Genomic DNA, 27,986 nt, shown 5'->3' on the forward strand with positions numbered 1-27,986 from the left:
AAACCTGCTGCTTCATTCCTCCCTTTTGATCATTCTTCAAAATGTTGTTTGATGCTTTTCTGATTTATCTGCTCTTTGGTTATTAATCGTTTGTGTCAATACTATTGGATCTGCTGCATGCATCAGTACCTTTTCTGGTAAATTCTGTTCTGTGACTCTATCAAGCTACTATCGTGTGGAAGAAATGTTCTTAGCGATACTCTGACACTGCAAACGCTGAGAATCACAATCGCCTGAAATAAAGTGTGAAAATCTATTGCACCTCTTCTGAACAGACCTTAAATGATTTACTTCGCATGATAGACAATGCCTTTTTTCATTTTCTGATATTCTCCTGTCACTTGCGGAATGCAATTGCTAAATATTGACTTGAATCAAGTTCTGAAACTTAACATTTCATAAATAATTGTACCTTTATGGTCAGCGTGACAACTTAGCAAAAGTGGTTGCTTAGCGATAATAACAAGAACTTTTTTTTTAAAAATCACACTGTCTATGGAATTAAGGAAGCTAACTTCTCTACAGCAAAAACAATGCAAAAAAGGATGGACTTAGTTCCATACATGCTCCAGGCCTGGGGAGATAGCAAATAAATTCAAAGAATCATTACCAAATTGGAAAGGAAACAATTCCTCTTTGCTAGCTGTAAAAAAGTAATGTAGCCCTATAACTGTGTGATCCTTCAAACTCCCTTTATCAATTAATTTCTCGTGCATTTAACAGTGTAAGATGTTTCCTGTGAAATTAATTAAATCTGCAGTCAATTTAGGTCCAAGTAAATCTGCACAATAATCTTGAAAGCAAAATATCATTTATTTCATGAAGTGCAAATGAATTCTGCCAAATTAATTTCAACCTCAGTTAATCTGCGCTGCTCACCTGAAGTTTAAAATATGTTTTATTTTCAAACAATAGATTTCCTGAATTTCTAACATTTAAACATAAACAACAACACCTTAGGTTTTATATTTAAACCAACAGAAAAATGCAAGAACTGAAAAAGATGCATCCTTAATAAACGCAGCACTGTTAAAATAAACAGAAACCAATTGTTAGTTAACTACTTTATCAATTGTTATTAATCTACACTATATAGCACAATACAGTGTGAAGTTGGAGGAGCACAGCAGGCCAGGCAGCATCAGAGGAGCAGGAAAGTTGACGTTTCGGCGTGGGACACTTTTTCAGATCTTTTCTGAAGTGTCCTGACCCAAAACATCAACTTTCTTGCTCCTCTGATGCTACCTGGCCTGCTGTGCTCCTCCAGCCCCACACTGTGTTATCTCTGACTCTAGGATCGGCAGTTCCTATTATCTCTACATGACACAAAGTTGCAAAGACAGAATTTTAGTTTGTTCATTGCTTTGAGAATATGAAACACTGTTTTATTCACATTGTTTGACACTCCAATCCAAGTTATCTTAATTACATAACATTCACTTCTTATGTGTTCTCATTCACCCTGTAGAATATTGATTCCTTGTTATGGTTATGAACTTAAAAGTGCCATTTTCCAAGTGACAATCGTAGACTATGAACCAGAGAATATTCAGATAATTTGCTTGACCAGTTTTCACAATGGTCATTACAGGAAACTGGCATTCATAATTTGGCAATTTATAAAATTGGCTAAGTTAATTTCAGTTACTGCACTTCAGTCGGGATCTAAACTACAAGAAGTCAGTAACTCAAAATTGCATGCGTGTGTGTACACATACACAGTTCACGAAGACAAAGATAAAAATTTGAAATATTTGTCTTGTAGAAAAACCAAACATTCGCATATTTGCTCAAAATTTTCAAGTTAACTAAATTGAGGCATAAAAAAGGGGTAATGCTTTAGCTTAGAAAAAGGCTGAGCCAGAAGTCACTACAAGCCAAGAAATGGAGTTTCACACACATTTTCAAATAGACACTGTGAATCAAATAAATATTGTAACTTATTAATTCATCCTTTTTCTCCAATTTCAATGTAATCTTTAAATATCTGCTATTAGCCGCACTCAGTAAAATCGACCTTGAGTTCTTTGCATTACTTAAGACAGCCTTCGCTGTTTATGAAAGAACTGCAGCGAGTCTTCCTAAAATGTTTCTCTTTCTCTTTTATTAGTTGAAGAAACTTTGAAGAAAAGTTAGAGAATAGGAGGGAAGGAGTGCCAGGGAACCATCTACAGCATTGTGTCCAAATCCAGGCATTGTACTTGCAGAATAGTTACTCTCAAACTATAAAGAATCAATTGTCTCTCCAATGGAAAGAGGTGCTTGTGATTCTTTGTGGACAGTAACTCCTTATCATTCTTCAGGAAAGATTGAAGGGTTTGCAGGGGATGCTGAAAAGATTTATGTCAGAGATGAAGGAGTTAAGTCACAAGGATAGAATGGAGAAGCTGGAGTTGTTCCCCTCATAGAAGTAAAGTTTGAACACCTCTGCTCAATCTCCTCTTAATCATGAGGGATCCAGAGAAAGCTGAGAAAGAGATGCTTGTTCTTATTGTTGAAGGGTTGTGGACCAGAGGACACAGATTTAAGGTGACTGACAAAATAAAGAGTGGTCACGTGAAGATAAACCTGTTTGCTTAGTGAATGTTTAAGATCCAGTTGGTGCTGGCTGAGTGTTTTGGAAGCAGATTCAATCCTTCAACTTCAAGAGGGAATTCAATCAGCATTTGAAGACAAAGACTGTGGGTGAAGGGTGGGGAAGTTGGTCTAGTCAAGTTGCCCTGGCAGAGAGCTGGTAAAGATCCAGTGGGCTGTATTGTAACCATTCAGGGATTCCATCATCAGTCAAGAGTCCCAGACTCTTACTCTCTGAACTGCTACTACTACCTATTCCCTGATCCCATATTATACTCGACTGTGCCTGCGATTTCTGCTAACTCCATTTTCTGTTCTAACATTTAGCTCTTTACAACCTGTCATTGCCTGTATTTGCAATTGGAATTTATAATTCCTCCTGTTCTCACATTTCTTTTGCAAGCTCTCCTCACAAAATGGAACATTGAGCTCACAGCTCAGTCTTTCCTTTCATTCCTTAACCATGCTCTCTGTTGCCTGTGAAGTTAAATGATTCTTGAATCTCTTACACTTCAGCATTTTTCAGACATTTGGTCTGGAAGGAATTTTACTGTCATAAACCAGGCCAAAAGAACATAATAGATAGAAGCAGAAGTAGCCCATTCAGCTGATTGAGTCTGCACCACCATTCAATAACATTGTGGCTGATCTGATAATCCTTCAACTTCATTTTCTGCTTTCTCCCCATTTTAATTCTCTTACTCATTGAAAATCTGTCTATCTCGGCTTTGACAGTCATCTGAGATAAAGTATTCCAGATTCACTGGATAAGAAATTCCTCCTCACCTTTATCCACCTGACTCTGAAATAATGCTCTGTGGTCCTAGACTTTCCTAGAAGGAGAAACAATCTCACAGCTTTTACCCTGTCAAGACCCCTAAGAATCTTAATACATACCAACGATGCTACCTATCATTACACTAACTCAAATAAGCATGGGCACAATGTACAAATCTAAATTGTACCATCTCCCATGGTGGAGTTTGTGTCTCCAGGGTATTGGTTTCAACCTCTGCATTACTAGTGACGTACCAGTATGTCAGCACCTCCCAACCTTGCACATTGTGGATTTTGTCTTGCTGTTCAATGTCTTAAGCTTCCTGAAGAGGCCTGGGCAAGTTTTGTTGCTGAATTTCACCTTATATTTAATGAACGTCAGTCATGTCGAGTTAAATACTCGCTAACAGAATAATCTAACTTTTCTATTTTGGCTGCTGACATTAACAGTGATCCATTTTCAGATAACATCTCTTTGTGTCATTTGCATGGTGTCCACCTGTTGGAATGTAATAATCTTCTAGACAATTAGTATTCTGCAATGCTTTAGCTTTGAGATTTGTGTCCAGGAAAGGACAATTAATTTTGTGAAGAATCTTACTTAGTTTTAAGCATTTGGCTTCTTTGAGGAGAAGATAGCTATCCAGTCTTATTGTTTCTAGCTGGAATCTCACTGTTGGCTGATGTTCAGGGTAGCCTGTGGTTTTGGAATTGTTGAGGGAGTTAGTGTACTGTTTGCTTGATCTTTCAGCTGCTAACCAGGGTAGATTGTGAAACAATGAAGAACAAAAGCTCAATAGCTTTTAAAATATATACTAAATAAACAAATCCAGCACTCACAAATACTGACTGAACTGAATATCTTCCTGAAATGTTAAAGTGGTCCAATTATTTCAGATCGATTAACTCACGATTGTGTTCATCAGGCGTCCTGACTTAGTAGTGCTGTTCATGTTATTTTCCAATGAGCCCCTACTTTAACACTTGAAAACTAAAATGATTCCAGACATTGGCAAAAACAATAGCAGCCAAAGTACCACACCAACACATGATATATAATTAAGGCAACTCTCAAAGCCTGCAAAGTACCTGTAAAAATATTACCCTTTCATGTACTAATGTAGGTTTCAGCCACACCCTGCAGACTCCCCAGTAATGGTGAGACTCCTTTCCCTCCCACACCCACATACAAAAATGACCCCTTCTCCCCTTACCATCCTCAAATGCGTAGTATCTTCGTCCCCCTTACTACTCCACACCCACAAAATCAGCCCATCTTTCGATTCCCACCATTCCCCAGGCTCCAAACCATTGCTCCCTCTCTAGCTTCCCATCTCTTTATCCTTATGAAATCAAATTGCCAGCCATCCTCTCTGCACAGCCCCCTGTTTTTATCCCCACGCAGTCATCGATAGTTACCTGAGTTAGACTTAACTGGCTCCCCTGCCAGCACTGAGATTGATGGTGCATACTCATCCCTGGTCTGCCCAACAATCATGACTAAAAGTATTTCCTAAGGTTCACAGGCAGTTTGTGACTGGCATTGCCCCATTCTATTTAATAGCAAGCTGCCAATGAGTGCAGTGCTACCCCGCTAGGGTATCCACTCCACTCTCTCAGAGGGGGAGCATGCCTGTGATCACAGAATCTATCTCTGTGACCCATTGGAGGTCTCAAGCCACTCCTGATTGAGGGACAGATCAGTATTTGTTCAGATTATTGTACAATTCCAGTAATGCAATGTTTTCAAGAAGAACCTTCTACAAAAAAAAACATTCTACAGCGAGTTTCTGACTTGCTGGGAGCCGTTGGCATTTCTGAGTCAAATAGATTCACTTACAATACTCAAGGTTGAAAATAAGGTACTTGACTTTGATTTTGATTGCGTGATGAACGCCAAGTTTGGCTAGAGGGATACAATGCCTGGTCTGGGCCTTACAATCCAATATTTATCCGTTTTCCCTGACTGTGGCTACACAATGTTTTGTAGACAGTGATTCAAGTTTAAAAGACTACAAGTGACCTTGGAAAAACAATCATCAAATACTCGCTGCACAGAACAGAGGAACTCTTACGACAAATGGTGGAGACATTTTGTCAAGCTTTTCCTGATATTAAAATAGATACAGCTTGTTGTAAGCTACTTTTTACATAATGGGTTAACATTCTGATAGTAACTATTGTTTATGTATATTCATTTATAGGATCTGGCCTGCTTTGTCATTAGCAATCAACTGTTCTTAAAATGCTGCCAGTCTAAAAATATTATATTTCCTATACACACTTCCATAGACAGTGTGATTATATAGAAGTTTTGTATATTATAGCATACAGTTAAAAGACACTTTAGGATTTGCACTGTGGAGTTATTTGCAGATCAAAGAAGCTTTGTGCAAATGAATGCTATGTTATGAATGGCTTATTTTGGTCAAAAATCATCAATTATGTAAGGATCAATTAGGTCCACAAACCTAAACTTGTAATTTGGTTAATGTAATGAGAGACAGTGATCTCTTCACACTCCTACTGCCTGCAGCCAGAACAGATGGAATGCCTTAAGAATGACTGTTCATTCACAAATTGCCTACTCATCTGATTGCACGCAAAATACACCAAAATTATACCCTTCAGTCTTTCCCACAAGGTCAGCAGCTTTTAAACATTGTAAGAGTGGTAATGTTTGGCACTCAGAAATGTGATGTTGTGGCTGACTTTTGTGTCTCCATTGTACTGTTTGAGGTGAGGTGCAAAAGTCAGCAAGGGTGTTGTGAGAAAATAAAACCTTTTCCACCCAGTGAGTAGTTAGGGTATGGAATACACTGTATAAATACGTAGTGGTGGCATTTTAAATTCAGGCACTTCAGGTGGTATTGGGTGATAATTTGGACAGAGCTGCTATTCAGGGATTTGGGGAAAAGGAGATTGACACCAGTAACAGAACTGTGCAGTATTGTTGGACAGAATGGTTTTCTTTTGCGCTGTAACAATTCTGTCATTCATCAACGTGGACAGGGCAGTGACAAGATGGAAGTATTAAAGTACACTAACAGATTTTTTTCACAAATCTAAAGCGAAATCTAAATCTGTCTTCCCATTCATAGAAACTGCCCAGTTCTTGACTTCATGCCACTGGATTCCACAAAGCGGTAGGCAGTTCAGTCCAGCTGATTATTCACCAGGTGTGGTGTCGAGACTTTCAAGCGGGAATTGGATTATTATCTGAAAAGGCAAATGTATAGGGATAAAAGAGAAGGCAGGCCAGAGAAACTTAGCAAATTTCTCCTTTAGGAAGGCTAGTGCAGACATGACTGTGCTGTAAGCATTCTGAAGTTTCATATTGCATCTATATCTGTTATACCTTGGAATTAAAGTAATGGTCAATTTCTAAATACTCTGTCTCATTGTTTCATAATTTGGAGTATCTATCTAAAATCACCTGGAATTTCTTTAATGAAACATGCCATAATTTTTAATCTATTCTTTCTCTTTGGATTTTCTCATGTCAGGCAGCATGATAGTGAAGAGACATAACAGTGTGTGGAGCTGGATGAACACAACAGGCCAAGCAGCAGCTTAGGGGCAGTAAAGCTGACGTTTTGAGCTGAAACCCTTCATCAGGAACATCAGCTTTTGTGCTCCTAAGATGCTGCTTGGCCTGCTGTGTTCATCCAGCTCTACAGTTTGTTATCTCGGATTTTCCAGCATCTGCAGTTCCCATTATCTCTGATGCAGCATCATAGTGAATGTGTGTTGTGCTTTCTCAGTGGTTACAACATCTTTCCTAAAGTGTTCAATCCAAAGCACCATGTAGCAACAGTAGTTTTACTAGGATTTTATATAGATTCATCAGCACATGTCAATGTTAAATACTCCAGCTCTCATTTCCCATTTGATTTACATTATTTTGCTTTCGGATTGTTGTATAACATTTGACTGCCTTTCTACTTTTCAGCTCAAGTCATCAAGTGTGAAACTAAAATGAGAGATAGATGCAAAGGAACAACATGTAACAGGTATTGTTGTTGATTTCTATTTCTGCATTACTTGTGTCTGTAATTTTTGTGTTTCCAATGAATGACTTTCCAAGGTACAACAGAGACATGAAATAACAAGCATAAACTCCGTGACTAAACTACAAATACTTACATTAGTAAAATGTTAGAAATCTATTTCAGTAGTTGAAGAGGACTGGAGCAGACTTTACCGTACAAACAACTGCAATCCTGGAAGCAAATAATAAATTTAGCACTAAATGTTTGAAGTTAAGCAATCTCAGTGGGAAGGAGATGGAATAGTGGCATCATTACTAGACAATCAATCCAGAATCTTCGGCTAATGTTCTGGGGTCCTAGGCTTGAATCCTGTCATGGCAAATGATGGAGTTTGGGGATTTAAGGAGAAATCTGGAATTAAGACACTCATGATGACCATGAAGCCATTGTTGATTGTCAGGCAAAACTCATCTGGGTCACTAACGAAGGAAACTAATGCTCTTATCTGGTCAGGCCTATTTGTGACTCTTAACCCGCAGTAATGTGTTTGACTCTTAACTACCCTCTGGGCAATTAGGGATGGGTAATAAATGCTGACCTAGCCAGTGAATTAATTAGAAGAATTCTCATCTCCATACTCTTTGGCTATTGTTTTATCCAAAATGTTGCATACCTTCAGCAAGAACTTGACCCAAACAGTTAAAGAACTTGCTTTAGCTGTCCTAGTTTCAGTGTTATCCCGTTATAACTAGGCCACAATGTTAAAAGTTTTAGCAGCAAGGTAAGGGATTTACTTGGCGATCCTGATGTAGATAAGGACCATTTATCTGTTGTGTAATTACAAGATGCAATTATATAATTAGTAATGTCACGCTGCCTTACTTTGCCGTCATATAAAAATATAGAAAATTCTCCTTTTCGTGAGAAAGCTGGCTGCCATACTGGCATTTGTATTATTTGGAGAATGTTAGTGGGAGGTGCAAAACTCAGGTGGTTAGCTTGCAAATGAATGGACCACATTGGAATCTTTTGAGTGTTTTGTAGATTTGTAACACAAGTAAATCTATCATTTTTCATACACTTTTGTGGCAATTTTAGCAGCAAGGTAAGGGATTTACTTGGCGATCTTGATGTAGATAAGGACCATTTATCTGTTGTGTAATTACAAGATGCAATTATATAATTAGTAATGTCACGCTGCCTTACTTTGCCGTCATATAAAAATATAGAAAATTCTCCTTTTCGTGAGAAAGCTGGCTGCCATACTGGCATTTGTATTATTTGGAGAATGTTAGTGGGAGGTGCAAAACTCAGATGGTCAGCTTGCAAATGAATGGACCACATTGGAATCTTTTGAGTGTTTTGTAGATTTGTAACACAAGTAAATCTGTCATTTTTCATACACTTTTGTGGCAATCCTACTTTTGTTACTCAGATACTGAAACTTTTAAACGGAAGTTGGCTATTGATGTTGCCATTAACAGTTGCACAGTGCTAAATGCCAAAGCTTGACACTTAATCTATTAGCTGCTGAATAGAAGTTTTTATACAACCGCAAAGGCCAGAAAATATGCACTTTTAAATAGACATTGAGACCATTTATTACAATGAATTATATTAAAAATTTCTTTTGTTCAACTCATTTGTTTACCTTCAAAATGCTCCATAGTGTATAGTAGCGTAGAAATATTGACTAATGGAGTTCTTGCTGTTTAGGTATTTGTGCCCAAAATATTGTGAATCATCCAAGGCTAAAGTGATTGGAACGCTCTATTACGAAACGGTAAGGGATTGTTGATTAAACAATATCATGTTAAAAATCCATTCAGAACCCCTATCCATACCTGCTTACACTGCTAAGGATTATGGGTAGGGCCAGGAGAAGTAGGTGTTTGATTGTATGGGTCTCCGGACGTGCCTACTCCACTTCAAGTAGAAGTGGTGTATGCAGTCAAGTTGGTAGCAAGGTGGGACTGCCAATCACCATGCCGCTGGAGCTCCCGTGAAACAAATACATCTTGGCTGCTTCTCTTTTTCTCACCCTCACCCCCGCCCCTCTCCTTTGTAAGGAGGGTACTTCTAAATGTAGTTTTGAACAATCGATTCAGCGTCCCAGTGGCATTCCAGGTGAGCTATGATAATGTAGGATCCCATCTGAAGGTCGTGGTGTGGGAACACCTGCTGTTGGTGTTTCAATTTTCTCTGATGCCCATATAGGAACAGACAATGGTTGCTTCCAGACCAGACCATTATGAATCTCTGACGTAAGACGTTGAGTCCTGGCCAAGTTTGTGTCATTCCTGTGGCCTCCCGATGGAGTTTATTGGAACTGGATGGTTTCTTTTATAGGCCTGTCACTTTCTGGTGCTTAGTCTAGTAGTGCAGCAGATGGAAAATACATTTCTTTTGCCTGTTTATAGCAATCCAGTATTTGTCGGGCTGCAATTCACCAAGGGATTATCAGCAGTGAAGAAGGCGGGCTTGTGGATATCACTCGAAGAGGAAAAATCCCATTTTTCGTTAAATCTTCTCGAAATGGTATTCAGTCTCTGAGGTGAGAGTTTCCAAAGTATGCAGCACAAAGGAGATGTTTACTGACTTAGTATTGATGCTTCAGGATACCTTTAAGGTTTTATAAAAATCAACCTGGGTAACCAGATATTTTAATTTTCTCAAGAGATGTAGAAATAAAGACAAAAGTTAAAATTCTAAAATAAAGTGGCTTTGAATTACTGCTTATTAAGAGAATAACGGCTAAAAAAAGTTAGACTGAACCAGCTATTTTCATATTGTAATTTCTATAAATTACTATGTAATTGGTTCAGACGCCAAAGTAAACGGTCTAGGCAGGATTGTTAAAAAGAGTCATGGTGCACCTTGGACTATCTGATATGAGCGCAAGCTCGGTGCAATACGATGTTAAATGGAGAAAAAAAATCATGAAGATGGGTCAGAGGATGGAGATGAAGGAAATCACGTTTTTAATCTATCAAAATCGGAACATGTTAAAGTGAAAAAAAACCTTTTTAACATAAATGGTGCATCATTAGCAAACAAAAGCTTTAGGACTCAACGTTGTGCGGTTCTTCCAATTGCTTGACATTACCTTGTCAAAAAAATCTGGAAAAGCTGGATAAATGGTTATTTTTAACTACTTACACTTTTTATGGCATTTCATTTCATTTATGTTCTAATATGCTATATGATATTTGATTAATTGAGGTTGAAAATATGATATTAATGATGATTATTGATTTTCAAAATCAAACACTGATCTCCATATGGCATTTGTTTACAGCAAGTTTAAATCAGCAAATGGATTTAGCGTATCCAAAGTGACTAGTAAGTGTATTTCCTCAAATTTTCATATGATCGAGCTGTTTCATTTTATTGGGTAAAACAGTCACTTTAAGTGGTGGCTAGAATTACATTAGCAACTAATTTAAAACTATCTACTGTCTCACAATGTGGCTCAGTCGTACTTGTTAGAACCTGTGTATATATGAACACAGGACCAGTAGACAAAAGGAATTTAGAATCATAGAATCCCCACATTGTGGAAGCAGGCCATTTGGCCTATTGAGTCCATAATGCCGCCCCAATATCCTACCCAATCCCTGTAATCCTGCATTTCAATGGCTAATCCACTTATTCTGCACATCCCTGGAAGCTGTGGGCAATTTAATATGGCCAGTCCACCTAACCTGCACATCTTTGGATTGCGGGAGGAAACCAGAGTATCCGGAGGAAACTATTGCAGACACAGGGAGAATGTGAAAACTCCGCACAGGCGGTTGCCTGAGGGTGGAATTGAACCCAGGTCCCTGGCGCTGTGAGGCACCGTGCCAGTGTCTTTGTCCAGGCATTGAACAATTTCAGTTAAGCAGAAGCTTGGATGGACACTGTTGTCTTGGCACATTCTGCACAGTATAGGCTTGACTAGAGTTCAAGGGTCCTTTTTGAACTTAACTAAAAGCTTTGGGGTAATTGTTCCTTGATGCAAGTTTAAGGACAATAATTTGACAACGTCCACTTGCAAACCAAATAGCTTAGTTCTCACGTAATATAAATGATTGTTCCCAGTGATAGTTGATATTCTTGCATGTGTCTGGATGAATGCAGGACGACAATCTTTAACAGCATGTACTGAATGTAATTAAATGATTTTGTTTTGCTAGCTCAAACAGTTGACTGTTATACTACAGTGGCTCAACTGTGTCCATTCAGAAAGCCAGCTACTCATTGTCCCAGGTAAGACAATTAAGGCTCAGCAGGCATTTTATTCCTGTAAATTCATAAATATCATTTAAATTAACAGATTATGCGATGATGTTTTGTTAACACATACCTGATATTTCTCAGCTGAGAATTACATTTATTTCCAAGTCATGCATGTCTCGCTCAGCAACTGTGCGTTGTAATGTATCAGGGAGAGCAGAGTATCCAGTGATTGTAATTCAGCAGTGCTTTTTGCAACCTCAATCCCATTCCCCAGAACTCCTTCCCTGGATCATTTCTCAACCTAGTTCTCACCCCATAACTGCTCAAAATTGACCTGTTTGCTCAAAATTTTGCTCACCTTGCCTCAGATTTTCCTGAAAAGCTGGTCATCCATTTCCCTTACGTATATCCATTTACAATTCTGAGGATGTCAGATCAGTACACAGTGATATGGAAGTGACATCAATCACTGTAATATATTTGACTTTACCAATTAACACAAAGACTGCAATCCTGTAAACTAAGCCGTAGATAAAATGCTACAGCTTGGCAGTAATACATAGTTAAGTAGACACAACCTTTTTATAGATCCTCAATGTGATATACCTGTCTTTGACCTTGTTTCCACTTGTCACTTTCTATTGTTCCTTTTAAATCATCCTTCTACAATAGTTACCTTCTTGGTAGAAACTAGATTCAACATTGTGCATACGTAATTAATTTGAATAATTTTTATATTGCTATTATGCTTGCAGTCACAAGCTTGTATTGATAAATTGATAGGTAATTTCTATAATGAATGTGTTATTGTGAACTTCCCAAGTTTAGACTAATTTATTTGATCCTATAGAATTAACTGCCCACCAAACTGTTTGGATGAGTTTCCCTTCTGGGCACGGGTCATCGGTAACAAGATTTATTCTGACGTAAGTGTTTATTTCCTTCTGCATGCTGTACGTTACCAGGGTTCAGCTAGAAAAGAAATGTTTGGATCAAGTAGTAGCAAAATGAGTGGAAACCGAGATACCACCTTTGTGGGCTGGATTGTGCAGCTAGTGTCTGCAATGCCTGACACTAATCCAATGTAATACCCATTGCGAAAAGAAAATTTTGTTCATCCAAATGGAAAGTTCGCTGAGTATTCTGTTTTTCATTAAGTACAATACTTCCATTGATGTCATAACAGTGTTTCTAAAAGCTGGATAACAGCAATAAGAAAAGGAAAAACCAGTGCGAGATATTTCTGTTGTGGTTACTTCGTTCACCACAGAAAGCTCGCGACCTCCTGTGGATTAATCGCTTTCTCAGTTTTGTTTTCTGTTTGATGACAAGTTGCGGTTTTGGTGCTCATTCATTCCAGCAGATGGTGTGCTGCTTTCTAGATCCTATTGTTCCTATTTTGCTCCAGGAATCACTTTTCAATGTAAAGGAACATTCAGAATTAGGTTTAACAATCCTATTGTTGGATAGTAGATAGAACAAAGCCATAAAAAGCTCATTAGAGAATTGGAAGTGAAGCCTTTCCGAGTAGAAACAACAAAACCACATTTGGAACTTAATAAATATTTTTATGTGCAGTAATGCTAATGAGCTTTGATTTAATAATCAACTCTAATCAACTTCTGACCAAAATCTTCTATGATCTTTGACATTTTTTTTAACAAATCAGTTTGGCAACATTAATGGTAAAAGTTGATTTGTTAGATTACATGTAAGATTCGTTAATTTACCTAAGTAGCTTTTGTGGTTTCTTTAATCCTTTTAGATATCAACTCAATTACGATAAAACCCAGAATTCAAGGTTTAGCCTGTGTCTATTTTAGTTTAATAGGGCAGGGAGGTCAGTTTGCACAGTTGGCTGGCGTCCTAGAGTAGAGTTCAGAATAAAGCCAACCAGAGTGGGTTCAGTCCGCGTTCTGGCTGTGATAGTTCATAGAGACCTCATTTCTAACTTTACCTCATGCTTGTGGACTGGCCGCCCTCAGGGCTACACATAATTATCTCTACCTCTTATAGAGGTGCCTTGGGTCCTTTGTCGAATATGTCTTCTTGCCATGCTATTCTTAACTTCTGTTCGACTTGTACTGCTTGACTGTGAGACAATCAAAATCATAAACAAAATAATTGCTTGAATGTGGAAATCACATGAATGATCACACATTCTGATAATGCCAGCAGGGCTAGTTTTACTTTGAGAGGGACAACTAGGGTGGCACTTGTCTCAACCACATACTCATAACCATATAAGGTCTCAGAGTCAATCTCTATGTTCCACTTAATGAACAGCTTTCACAGGATTTGCCTAATTATGTGTCAGAATACATTAATTTTGAGGGAGATAAAAGGAAAAGCTTACCACATCTTGGACGCAATTTGAAAGTGGCAATTTGCCCAAGAAAATCATGAGCATAGCTGTGTACTCAAAAGAAAGAGGAAGGGCAAATCACTTGATCATTAAGTTGAAAGCCAGCTAATGTGACTGAAAGGGAAAAGAAGGAGCAAGGAAAGCGATAAAAGTTTCACATGGAGGGATTATACCAAATAAGCATTGCCATAAAGAAGCATGAAATGATGAGGAAAGAATAAGAACTATGGTGTATGAGTGAGGTGCTGAGGAATCACCTCTGTGTCTTACCATTCACTGGATTCACCCTGTGACAAAGAATGGGGTTGAAATAATGATACTGGATTTTCACAAGGCCATTAAAACTACAAGGGACACTCATTTTATATGTGGGCTTACCTGTAAATGTGTTGTGAACATTTTATCCATACACTACATTAGAAGTGAAGCTCAGTATGTCTTGTTGCACAATGCTTTGAGCAAAACAAAGTGCCTGGTTTTAGCAGTGAAATAATGCTTCTCATTAGAATGAAAGCACATGAAACTGGATGTTTTCATGATTTCCCATTGGTGTATGGAGTAGACATAAATAAACATTTATGTCACTGTTTAGCTTTTCCTGGAAACATAAGTACAAAGATCAACTGGATAAATTAAGTCATCTTTCAACTCAGCTTTGTGCTGATAGTAAGCTCATATTGCACATAAAGATGGTCATTCATCCCAGCTAAATTTGTCCTTCTGCAGACATCTGAAAATTGTCCCCTTCTAACAGCCATGTGTTCCCTGGATCTCTGCTGGCAAATCTGGAAAGTTCTTCTGTATATGCACCACTCTCTGTGTGTAGAAAATGTTCCGAATTTATCTTTTATCATTTTGGAGCTGGCCGTGCATTCTTGTCCAAGTTTAATGTTAAATTGTGGATTTATTTTCACCATTCGTACATAGAAGTGACAGCAGAGAAAAAAGGCTGTTTGCCCCAGTTGGACCGTGCTTTCACATGAATCTTCTCCTTCCCTGTTTCACATCACCTTATCAGAATAATTGTCAATTCCTTTCTCCCTCATACTTATGTAGGGTTCTTCCCACAATGCATTTGGGTTATTTGCCTTAAATATTACATTTGATTGAACATTCCACATTCTAGCTGCTCTCCGATTAAAAATTCTTCATTATTCATTCCATTTATGCGATTCCATTCAGTACATGGCTTGATTCTCCTTTCTGGATCGTGAAATTAAACAATCACCAGTTTTCCTTCATAACTGGCTCTTTATACAAGAATTTGACCTTCTGGCTGGATCCCCATCCCCCTACTATCTTCCGTGCTTCTGGTGTCACAGTGACCAGCACTGGACGCACTGCTCAAACTGTGATCTGACGAGTGCACTGTAGGTTTGATCATAGATCTCTTTGAGTAATATTCTATTGCTGTGACCAACTAGTCCCAGGATTTGCTAATTGCCACCCATTGACCAGATACATGTAGCAAGTTCGAACTTTTGAGATTATCAACTGATATATTTAGCAACAGCCTGGATGAACAAGGGGTGAATTCAGAAAATGACAAGCATAGAATTTCTTAAAGAAGCATTATTTTGCTCCGTGGGCAGATGTTTCCCACTTTGTGTTTAAGTGTAGCATTGAATGTATGGCAACTAACATGCTATCTCCACCAATAAGAAAGTGTGCCCAATCACCTAGAGAAGAGCCCACTAAGAGACCTGTTGAGGCTAGTCCTGGGGAAATCTTTTGGTAAGAAAGTTAGTACTTTTTAAACTCTTCTCGTGGGCTAGTGAGGAGGCAGGTCACAGCCAGGGGCTTGTTCAGGGGGTTCGAAGGCTAATATTTTTCCCCCTCTCTCTGCCTCCAGATTGGGACAGCTTGGAGGCCTCAACCACCGCCAAACACAGCAGGCAGGACTCATATATTTCCCAGCCTGAAGAGTAGCTACTTATATCACCTCCTGAGCAGGCAGATAATCTCAAAAGTGGACAGTTGAGGCCCTTATGAGGCTAGTTGATCATTAGTTGACCACCTAAGGACCTTAATTGGTGGCTGGTTCAGAAGATCTTCCATGGACCTTTTTGCACAGAATTTCATTAGTAAGAAGTTTCTCTCCACGGCTAATTCAACCCATTATTTAAAACACAAAAGAACTGCGGATGCTGGAAATCATGAACAATAACAGAAATGGCTGGAAAAACTCAGCAGGTCAGGCAGAGTCTGTGGAAGAAGTCAGAGTTCTTGTTTCAGCACCAGTGATCCTTCCTCAGAGCTGATGGTAGCTTGGAAAAAGTTGATTTTTATGCAGAAGATAGGGTGAGGGGAGTAGGGGGTAATGAGTAAATGATATTTCCTCTTCCTACCAGCTCCAGGAAGGGGAAGATCACATCCTTTATCTCAAAGTGGACATAAGCATTAACTTCTTGAAACTACAACAGTAAATGTATCATACCAGAGTAATAGCTGGATAAATGTCATTCTTTTATGTATTCTGATGTTTGAAAAGCAATTGTTGCGACATTTTAAACAGATCATTTTAATGATCCCAAAGATGTGGAAGAAGATAGGGTTGTCACTTTGTAAAACCAAGAGTTTGAGTTAAGTTGCAATCCAGTTTATCATACAAACTTTATGTGGCTCTTAGGGAGAGGGCCTGGACGTGATAAATCCTTCTGACTCTTCAACAAACAAGGTTGCGTTAATGTATGGAGACATTGTATGACTATGACTAAAGTAAATACATTCCTGCACATCTCTAAAGAGCACTGCTATATACAGTAGCAGTAAATTAAGACTGACAGATGGAACATTGCCAGCTATGGAGTACAGAGTCTTCATCAGTGTCCAAGATAGAAGAATAACAATGAGGCACGCATGTTGTCTAGCCTGAGTGTAATAACATTTTTAAGGATACGCCCAGTACTTTTATTGCTGTACATACAGGCCTGTGTCATGCTGACCGAAGACCATGTTTGCTTTATCATTTTAAAGTTAGGAATGTTAGCTACCCTATAGTGTTCACTGGTTAGGTAAATCTGTGATTAAGAAAAACAATTATTTTGGATGGTTTTGATCCTGGGAGGGTAGAAATGCTACAAAATGCTTATTAATAGTAATAATGAAGGTGGTGTGGTTTTACATTTAAAGTGGAATTTAATGGATTTGATTGTGAAGATGAGCGTTTGGATCTGGTATTTAAGGCAGGGGCAAGTGTCTGACCCTCCCATGATGCTGAAAGAATCTCTGTAGGTGTGGGTAGATGACGGGCATGGGCCCCCCCTCACCATTGCACCGAAATGTACATCTCCCCCATCTGCTAGTCCACTTCTGAGGGAGCTGTCAAATTCTGCCAAATTGAATCAGATGCTGCATATCTTCAGTGTTCAGTTTGAGCCAGAACAAAATTTCCAATCTCACACCCCAACCAGCTGCAAAGCCATTTAATTCCTCAGATATGCATTGTCCACTGCAATCCATAACACAGATAGGTTGGAGATATGCTGATATAAGTCTTCATCGCTTCACAACCTAATGCATTAGTTACTGCTCCTTGTTTTTTTTTAGCATTTTAAGCTGCACTTTGTGTAAACGATGACTCATCTAAAATTTTGCTGTTTACATCGCATCTCACGCTAAGCCTGAGTCTCATATCTGTCATGTCATTTCCATTGATTCTCTTTTTCCCAACTTGCCAAATACATTATCTGCATTGTCCTGTACAGATTCACAGTCAGAACCTTTCCTTCTCTCTGTAACAATACAAAATCAACTTTTTATGCCTTTAATGTGGTAAAATATACTCAAGTGTAAGAAAAAAAACATTGAAATTGGAAACGATGGCCCTGTTAGAAGCTGGAATTCCATGTTAGAATTAGCCATTTGTTCAGATTTTGCAGAGGATTAGGTTTTATGATTTTATAATTTTCAAGCCCAAACTTTGCTCAACTAAAGTAGCTGCGGGGATATTTTGTCTTCCTTCTCAGCCTTTTGTGAACAATGAGCTGTTCTGTGCACTGAGAGTAACTTCTAACAAATTAATTGCAAATGTTCTTCCTTTTTGGTCAGAATTGTAAGGAAGGCATAACATAAATGGATTAGTGTTCATATTTAGGGCAACTTTAGTCAGCTCCAACTAGACTCATACTGCTCCCTGGATGTGGCAGAAGGAGTCCAGATGTACAGAATTTACATTAATACACACAAGCGGAAGCGTAGACAAATGGATTGATCTGGCAGCCTGCTAACGCAGCAGTTTTAAAGCTACATGGTTTAGTTCTAAGCCTTGCAAAGTTGACTTGCCTGTTAGCTTCTGTGGTTCTTGACAGTGCATGGCTCACAGATGGTGCCATGAATCAGCTGGAGTGTAACACAAATGTGGGGGTTGGAGCAATGGCTTTTGTACTTGCTGCAGGAAAGTGGTTGCAAAGGACGGAGTAATAAATAGTGCACAGTCTAAGAAAGCTGGCGTGAGGCATAAAACCTATCAATGCCTGATAACAATATCATTTATTCCCTTCAACTCAACGGCAGTGGTAAGCTCTTTGTCAATGTCAAATAATGAGAACCTTTTCGATTTGGAAAGAGGACATCTCAGTTCTCTTTTACTCTCCCTTATTCTACCAGCCAAGTTGAGGAAAGCCAACAGTATTTCCTCCTAACTTTCTGCTCCCAATCCAGCCACAACTGTCTAGACTACTAACTGATCTGAGAAGTTAAAGTGGCAGAATAGTACTGCTGAGAAACAAAACTGTCTACTGGAAATGAGGTTTAAAAGAACCCCCAACAGTTTTGTACCAAAACTGATAGAAGTCTTTCTGACTCAGTTAGTAATGAAACAGATATATCAGAGACAAATGTCTTTAAGAAATTTTCTTTAGAACATGGAACATAGAACATAGAAAAGTATAGCACAGCACAGGCCGTTCGGCCCACAATGTTGTGCCATGGAATAATCCTAATCCAAAAATAAAATAACCTAACCTACATTCCCCTCAATTCACTGCTGTCCATGTGCATGTCCAGCAGTCGCTTAAATGCCACGAATGACTCCGCTTCCACGACTACCACTGGTAAACTATTCCATGCGCTCACAACTCTCTGGGTGAAGAACCTCCCTCTGACGTCTCCTCTATACCTTCCTCCTAACACCTTAAAACTATGACCCCTCATGGCAGTCAATCCTGCCCTGGGGAAAAGTCTCTGGATATCGACTCTATCCATGCCTCTCATTACCTTGTACACCTCGATCAGGTCACCTCTCTTCCTCCTTCTCTCCAGAAAGAAAAGTCCGAGCTCAGTCAACCTCTCCTCGTAAGACAAGCCCTCCAGTCCAGGCAGCATCCTGGTAAACCTCCTTTGCACCCTCTCCAAAGCCTCCACATCTTTCCTATAATAGGGCAACCAGAACTGGACACAATGTTCCAAGTGTGGTCTCACCAGGGTTTTGTAGAGCTGCAGCATAACCTCATGGCTCTTAAACTCATTCCCCCTGTTAATGAAAGCCAAAACACCATATCCTTTCTTAACAACTTTATCCACCTGGGTGGCAACTTTGAGGGAGCTATGCACTTGAACACCAAGATCCCGCTGTTCCTCCACACTGCTGAGAATCCTGCCTTTAATCCTATATTCAGCATTTAAGTTCGACCTTCCAAAATGCATCACTTGGCATTTATCTAGGTTGAACTCGATCTGCCATTTCTCAGCCCAGCTCTGCATTCTGTCAATGTCTCTCTGAAGCCTGCAATAGCCCTTGAAACTATCAACGGCACCTTCAACCTTTGTGCCATCAGCAAACATAATAACCCACCCCTCAACCTCCTCATCCAAGTCATTTATAAAAACTACAAAGAGCAGAGGCCCAAGAACAGAGCCCTGTCGGACACCACTCAGCACTGACCTCCAGGCAGAAGACTTACCATCTACAACCACTCTCTGCCTCCTGTCAGCCAACCAATTCTGAATCCAGACAGCCAAATCACCCTGTATCCCATACCTCCTGACTTTATGAATGAGCCTGCCGTGGGGAACCTTATCAAATGCCTTGTTGAAGTCCATGTACACCACATCCACTGCTCGACCCTCGTCAATCTGTCTTGTGACTTCCTCAAAGAACTCTATAAGATTTGTAAGGCATGACCTGCCCCTCACAAAGCCATACTGACTCCCTTTAATCACACTATGCTTTTCCAAATAGTCATAAATCCAATCCCTCAGAATTCTTTCCAAAACCTTGCTGACCACGGACGTAAGATTGACTGGTCTGTAATTTCCAGGGATTTCCCTATTCCCTTTCTTGAAAAGAGGAACAACATTTGCCTCCCTCCAATCTTCCGGTATGACTCCCATGGAGAGTGAGGAAACAAAGATCTTCACCAGCACCTTAGCAACCTCATTTCTCGCTTCCCGGAGCAACCTAGGATAAATTATTTTTCTTGCATGACCAAAGAGGTCATGGATCATAAAATCCTTATGGTGTGGAAGCAAGCTATTTGGGCTCACCAAGTCCACACCAACCTTCCAGAGAGCATCCCGCTCTTTCCCTATAACCTTGTATATCCCATAGCTAAACTACCTAGCTTAGACAATGGGCAATTCAGCATAGCCAATCCACATAGCCTGTACATTTTGGACTGTGGGAGAAAACTGGAGCACCCATAGGAGATCCGCACAGACACAGGGAAAAACGTGCAAACTCCACACAAACAGTCACCTAAGGGTGGAATCAAACCCCTTTCAATCTTTCCTGAGAGTGAATTCTATTGTGAAGGCTTGTTTTATCTTTGTCGTATATAGATGGAATTTCTAAATGCAGATGTGGCCAAGATTTGAGCTGAAGAAGGCACTAAAGGATTCATATCATTTTTCTGCTAATTTTCTAGAGATCCAGTATCTGTCGAACAGCGGTACATGCTGGTGTGATTAAGAACCACATTGGAGGACTTGTGGATGTGAAACCAGTGGAAAAGAAGAACCGATACACAGCAGCCTCCAAAAATGGAATTCAGTCAGAGAGGTAAGCTTCTGATAATGAGAAAACAAATTGTAATTAATTGCCCATTACAGTTTGTTGGAAGTTTCACTGTATTGTAAGCAAGAGTTAGAGTTAGGTTTATTGTCACATGTACAAATGTTTACAAAATCGGCTCTTACGCTGCCATCTTAAGTATGAAGGTACCCAGGTACATGATTTTAGGAATAAATTAGAAAAATAAAGAAATCAGATGTTCAGCATTCCAGTCCTTCTAGCAGACCATGCCAGGACTTGCCAGCAGTCTGCACCAGGCCTCACCTCCAGTCCATGTTGGCTAATGAGTGGCTGTTTGATGAGGAGCGTTTTTTCATAAAATCATATAATGATTCCATCATGAAAGATTCTGCAGTTTTTTTTATTTTCTCAAGAGAATTATCCAGTTCCCATTTGGAACCCATATTTGATTTTACTTCCACTTTATTCTCTGGCAGTGCATTCCAGGCCCTAATCATTTGCTGGTAATAAAGGTTTTTACTCATGTCATGTCTGGTTCTTTTGTCAATCACCTAAAGTCAGTGCTATCTGGTTCTTGATCATTCTACCAACGTGCACAGCTGCTTCCTATCTGCTCTGCCCAGAGGCCTTTCAATTTAGAACACCTTTATCATATGTCCTCTCAACCTCCTTGATCTCCTCTAAGGAGAACAGCCCCATCTTTATCAATCTATCCATGTTGCTGAAATTTCTCATCCTCAGAATCATTCATGCAAGCCTTTAATGCACCAACATCAATGCATTCACATCCTTCTTTTCCTGAGACAGAGAATTAAACATGGCCTTCCAATTGAGGCCTAACTGGCATTTTAAAAAGGTTCGCAATAATTTATATGTATTTAAAGTTATGTCCTTATTTATAATGCTTAGAGTGCCAGATGCCTTACTGATCACTTTCCCAAAGTCCCTAGTTATCTCCAACAATTGTGCACATACACTCCCCCTCTGCCCTTGCACTCCCTCTGCAATTATAGTCTACCAAGGATTATCTTTCCTCATTTATCCTACTAAAATGTTCCACTTACACTCCTTCACATTACATTTCAACTGTCATGTGCCCACTCACTCTGTCAACCTTTGTGTCAGTCCTTCCTTTCAAAACCAGCACTATCTTCCACATGGTTCATAATCCATCTGAGTTTTGTGTCAGCTGGAATTCTATCCCGGAATCATTCTAGATCATTAATATGAATAAAGCACAAATAAAAACAGAAATTGATGGAAAAGGGTGGCACGTGCCTCGGTGGTTAGCACTGCTGCCTAACAGCACCAGGAATCTGGGTTCGACTCCACCCTCGGGCGACTGTCTGTCTGGAGTTTGCGCATTCTCCCCATGTCTGTGCGGATTTCCTCTAGGTGCTCTGGTTTTTTTCTCCTCCCACAGTCCAAAGATGTGCAGGCTAGGTGTTTGCTGTTCGTTGTCACTCAGCTAACTATGTATTCACACTGCACTCCCCATTTATCCATGGCTTTGACTTTGCTGTTATTCAGCACCTAATCCGATGTCTTTCGGAAGCCTATATATATCAAATCAATCACATTACTGTCATCAATCCTCAGGAGTACAGTGGTGTGATGGTTATGTTATTGAGGTGGAAATCCAAAGACCAGGATTGCTGATCCAGAGAGATGAATTCCAATCCAGGCAGGGCAGCTCTGGGAGTTTCAATTCAGTTAATAAAACAAAGCCAGAATAAAAAAGCTAGTCTCAACACCCAGAGTATTGCCTGCAGTTTTTGATATCCTTACCTAAGAAATTTTGTATAGAGAGAGTGCAGTGAACTTTCACCAGATTGATTTCTGGGAGAACAGATTTGTTGTCAGGGGAAAGATTGGATGGACAAGGTCTGTATCCTGTGGAGTTTAGAAGAAAAAGAGGAAGTCCCAAAGACACTCATAACATTCTGACAGGGATAGACAGATTGGATGCAGGGATGACGTGGGCTGGAGTGCCTTTTTCTGTCCTGCAGAACACTATGAATTTTGTCTATGACATTTCTGCTGGGCAGGGGATCCCAAACAAATGGTCATAGTCTCAGGATACACGGGAAGCCAGTTTGGACTCAGATGAGGAGATTTTCTGCACTCAGCGGGTGGAGAATTCTGTGGAAATCTCTATCAGAGAAGGGTATGGAGGCAAAGTCCCTGAATATAGTTAAGAAAGAAATAAACTTTTAAGGGCTTAAAGGCATCAAAGATTATGTGGAGAGAGGAGGGGGTTACAGAGGATTAGCCAAGATCGTATTGAACATAAAACATAGAACATAGAACATTACAGCACAGTACAGACCCTTCAGCCCTCGATGTTGTGCTGACCTGTCATACCAATCTGAAGCCCATCTAACCTACACTATTCCATGTACGCCCATATGCTTATCGAATGGAGATTTAAATGTTCTTCAACTTGGCGAATCTACTACAGTTGCAATGGTGGAGCCAGCTCAATGGAACAAATAGTGAACTCTTATTCCTGTTTTCTGTGTTTCTGTGGTGGCAGAAAAACTATTGGATTGTCGCAAAATCCATCTTGTTCACTAATGTGGCTAGTAGGAAACCTGCAATCTCTGGCCTACATGTGACTTCACACCCACAGCAATCTGGTCGACTTCAGACCCACAGCAATGTGGTCAACTTCTGACTGTTGTCTGAAATGTCCTAGCAAGCAACTTAGTTGTGTTGAAAATGGAAGCTTACCACCATCACCTCAAACAGCAACTAGGGATAAGTAATAATTGCTGACCTTGCCAGCAATAGCCACATTTCCATGAATGAATCTTAAAGAGCAATACCAGTTACTTGATTGAGAAAGCCAATGAAATCAGTTGACATGATTTAGGCTTAACAAATCTATAATGGTTTTATTAAAAAACCAGAACTAAATGGGTTTTAAAATAATGTGAAATTCGTGGGAGGATATAAATTTGTTTTTTGTAAAAATCAACATTGTCCTTGAATTATTTTGGACTCTTGTCACCTCACCTTAAAGGAAACTCTGTAAGTGCATAAATGAGATTTCACTTTCACTGTGAAGATAGAGTGTTGCTATGTTTTACCGTTAGGGACTTTACTCATTTCTCAAGATGCTCCTTTGACATTAATGCTGATAATCCTGTCAATTTTTTTTCTTCCAGTATAAAAAATCCTCCTGATGGGAAGGCTTTCAGAATATTTGCTGTGGCATGAGTTAAAAATCAATTGTGAGAGAACTCTTCTGGGTTTGCTTAACTGATTTCCGAGGACAGAAAGCACGGGCAAAATAAACATGAACAAAAACTGTGCACACTTGACAATAATGATCACCTTCATCATATGAAGAATTAAACAACATTCTCAGATTACATGGTTGCATCTCATCTGCCAAAAAGAAATGGACTCTTGTTCGAACATTCCTATCATTCTTTTTTGTACATAATAAATTTAATATTTTGTTTAAAGGCAGAACTATAGTTATTTACAGCAGTGCTGGTAAGCCTATAACTTAAAATTGCTCGTTATTAATAGAGTTTGTATTTACTCTTAGTTTGAAATATATTTCGGTGCAATCTATTGGAACTAGGATTTTGTGTGTCTCTTATATTTGTTTGCTTCACTGCGAATTGGCTCAGTACCATGTGTGTTCATTTTGTGAAACAAATCTTGAGAACTGGTAAAGGGAAAGCCTTTAGAATTTCAAAAAGGTTTTACACCTTGATAGCTTTTTCTTTAGGTGCAAGTACACAGGGTATGAAGCCTGGTAAATATTGGTGCACATCCAGGCTAATTTACCAAAATGTTAATAATACTAATTCCATTTGCCCAGCAAGTCTACAGTGATTTTCCTTTGAAGGTATTTGAAGCCTGAGTTGAACATCCAAAGTTATTAGCATGGCATTTGGCTTGAATGATTTGAATTGACAAATAACCAGTGCTAAAGGTTATTGTATCATGTAACTGTAAGATTCTAATGTATGTAAATTCTATTCTCAGCGTATGAACTCAGAGAAATTGTATCTTTGTAATCTGTACTTACATCAGAATATGCCTCGAACTGTCAGATATCCACAGGCTCATTTTTGAACTTGCTGACCATGAGGTCATGATGTTATTAATTGCACAGCCATGGCACATGATTTGAGTTAAAAAGAAGAATTTTGTAAATTGTACGAATTGCAATGAACAAGGAATGAGCTATACAGATGTATAGGTGGGTGCCTCATAACGCTGGAGCTTGTGAGTATTCTGTGGCTGTGCCACTTATGTAAATACTGGCTCAGGCTAATTGAGGACCACACACAGGTCTGAACTTCAACCTTGTTCATCTAATTTTCCACACGTAAACTTGATTAAAAGGTAAACAAAATCTATGAGAAAGTCATGCTAAGGCAAAACACTGCGGATGCTGGAAATCTGAAAGAGAAACAGAAAGTGCTGCGAATATACAACAGGCCTGGCTGGATCTGTGAAGAGAACAAAGGGTTAATATTTTAGGCCTGTGATCTTTCATCGGAACTATTTATGCAAAAATATTCTTTTCACAACTTTCATTCTTACTTTATTTAATTACTTGGCGCTTGTCAAAAATTTCTTATGCATAGTTACGGCACAGTTTGCTCAGTCACATAGACCCTGTCATACCATTTTCCAGCAAAGAATTATTTGTAATTGATGCCCTTATGGACTTAACAGTTCATGTATATAACTGAAGCTGTTGTTATGGTTGGAAGGCTGAGGGTGAGGGGGAGATAGCAGGACCTTATTTCAAAACCAAGTTCTCAGTCATGAGTAATTTTTAGGAAAATACACAATCACAATGTGATGACAAACAGATGCAATACTAAATGAATATTGGATTAATGTATTGGATTCACCACTGTAGTTTTATTTTCTTTTATTTCTTCAATATAAAAATTTAAACTCTCCTTCTCTCTATTGCAAGCCATCGGAGATCTACAAGACGTTTCTGGAATTTATTTTTGCATGTGCAAGTTCTGATGCTCTTATTAAATATAATTTATTGCGCTGTATTGTGACAACAGGGATGAGGATAGCTGCTCAACCACTTGATTTTTGTTATGGCATTACATTGTATATTTTTAATAAATACGTAAAAAAAACTGTATAGACTTACGACCCGCAACAGCTATTTTTAATACATTATGAAATAGAGTGCATTATTTCACAATAAAATGTCATTTTTCTGTAAACCAACGTCTTTGTATCTTGGCTTAGAATTTTTACACCTGTACAGTCTTATGAACTGGAATTAAAATGAAATATTTGTTGGTTGTAATGTTTCAGAGTGAACAGAAAGTGTGGAAGAGTTAACAGATAGCAAGTTGCATATTATGAAACTAAACTGTGTTTGGAAGGGAGCTCAAGACATCTGGTTACATAAAGTGCTTTGCTATGTTTATGTCATCAAATCTTTCCAATTATGCAGTTTTCTAACAGACTCCCTACTGGTGTTATTCTCTGTTTAGTACTTTTTGTCCATTACCACTTGACAGAGGCTACAATTCTTTTTTTTGCTTATTTGAAACAAAACACTCCTTGTTAATGGTTTCTGGGGCATACACTAATTCCAGGCAAGGGAACCAGGAGATTACCCTATGACAGTGCAGCGCTGAACTCGTCATTGCGAGGTGCACAGGAGTGCGGGGGCAATTTTTCTCATTTTCCATCCACCTGTGGGAAATTTGTGCACAGCTACAAGTGCAGGAACTGTGATCTAGCATGTTATTGCGTTATGCATTGGTAGTCAATTGAGTTGTAATGATTAGATTAGATTAGAATCCCTACAGTGTGGAAACAGGCCCTTCGGCCCAACAAGTCCACACCGCCCCTTGAAGCATCCCACCCAGACCCATCCCCCTATAACCCACACACCCCTGAACACTACGGGCAATTTAGCATGGCCGATCCACCTAGCATGCACATCTTTGGACTGTGGGAGGAAACCGGAGCATCCAGAGGAAACCCACGCAGACACAGGGAGAATGTGCAAACTCCGCACAGACAGTTGCCCGAGGCTGGAATTGATCCCAGGTCCCTGGCACTGTGAGGCTGCAGTGCTAACCACTGAGCCACCGTGCTGCCCTAAATCCAGTTATAGAACCTCTGCTAACATTCAATATTACTGTTAGGAGGCAATGATACGGTGGTAATGTCACTGGACTCATGATCTGGAGACGCAGGTTCATACTCTGCAGTTAAGGGTTCAATCCCACCCCCAGATGTTGAAATTTGAATTCAACCTTTAAAGAAAGTCTGCTGTTAAAAGTTAGCCTAATGGTGACCATTGTAATTAAAAGAAGAACACTCTGGTTCACAGAAGTCCATTGGGGAAAGTATTCTGCTGTTCTCACCTAATTTGTCAGTGTGACTCTAGATCCATGGCAATGTTAACTATCCCCTGAAATGACTCTAACAAGCCACTCATAGCAGTAAATGCTGGACCAGCCAATGATGCTTATGTTCCATGAGCAAACAAAAACAGTGCATCATTTTCAAATACTCAGTGTGACAAATAGGTTTATTGTGACCAAAAGAATGTTATGCTGAAATGACACATTTATTTATTTTGTAACTGCTTTCTTAAGAAAATCATATTAAATTAATTTGGAATCGCTTTTCATATCTTACTTCATATAATGGTCTGCACAACGTGAAAAGAAAAATCTGGAAAATAAAGAAAATTTGTCATTTCGGTTCAACATTTCCCATGTTTTCCCTAGTTAATATAAATTAATTTTCACTGACACTTGGTGATTCACCTCCAAAAAGAATGGTAACTGTGTGGATGGTATTCTAATAATTCCTTTACTTTTAATCTGCAATGATTTTTGAAATTTTCACACAAACAACATCTAGCTATCGCTTACATATGTTCTCTTCAAACTATTTTTAATGACATAAACATGATGTAAAGTGGAATATATTGGAAATCTACCCATTTAGTTACTCATAGATGTTGAATGGAAGATTCACTTTGAACTTAAAGTCTTAGTTGAACAGTTAGTTTTTAAATTTACCCAGAAGCTTTGTGTTAAAGCTGCTTCAGGCAAGA

General features: G+C 39.1%; 1 protein-coding gene across 2 annotated transcripts in view; it reads left to right on the forward strand.

Annotated features, from left to right (window-relative positions):
- crispld2 (cysteine-rich secretory protein LCCL domain containing 2) overlaps positions 1 to 26,140 on the forward strand; it is a 45,197-nt gene extending 19,057 nt beyond the window's left edge. For both annotated transcript variants that reach the window (XM_048546974.2, XM_048546976.2), the window contains exons 8-15: positions 7,304 to 7,364; positions 9,060 to 9,126; positions 9,764 to 9,897; positions 10,642 to 10,685; positions 11,522 to 11,594; positions 12,415 to 12,490; positions 20,796 to 20,929; positions 24,073 to 26,140. In XM_048546974.2, coding sequence (XP_048402931.1) covers positions 7,304 to 7,364; positions 9,060 to 9,126; positions 9,764 to 9,897; positions 10,642 to 10,685; positions 11,522 to 11,594; positions 12,415 to 12,490; positions 20,796 to 20,929; positions 24,073 to 24,124 — 641 coding nt within the window. In that variant the 3' untranslated portion in view covers positions 24,125 to 26,140. The remainder of the gene's footprint in view (positions 1 to 7,303; positions 7,365 to 9,059; positions 9,127 to 9,763; positions 9,898 to 10,641; positions 10,686 to 11,521; positions 11,595 to 12,414; positions 12,491 to 20,795; positions 20,930 to 24,072) is intronic.
- Positions 26,141 to 27,986: the final 1,846 nt, after the last annotated feature.

Source organism: Stegostoma tigrinum, chromosome 16, assembly GCF_030684315.1.
Source record: "Stegostoma tigrinum isolate sSteTig4 chromosome 16, sSteTig4.hap1, whole genome shotgun sequence".
NCBI classification, from domain to species: domain Eukaryota; kingdom Metazoa; phylum Chordata; class Chondrichthyes; order Orectolobiformes; family Stegostomatidae; genus Stegostoma; species Stegostoma tigrinum.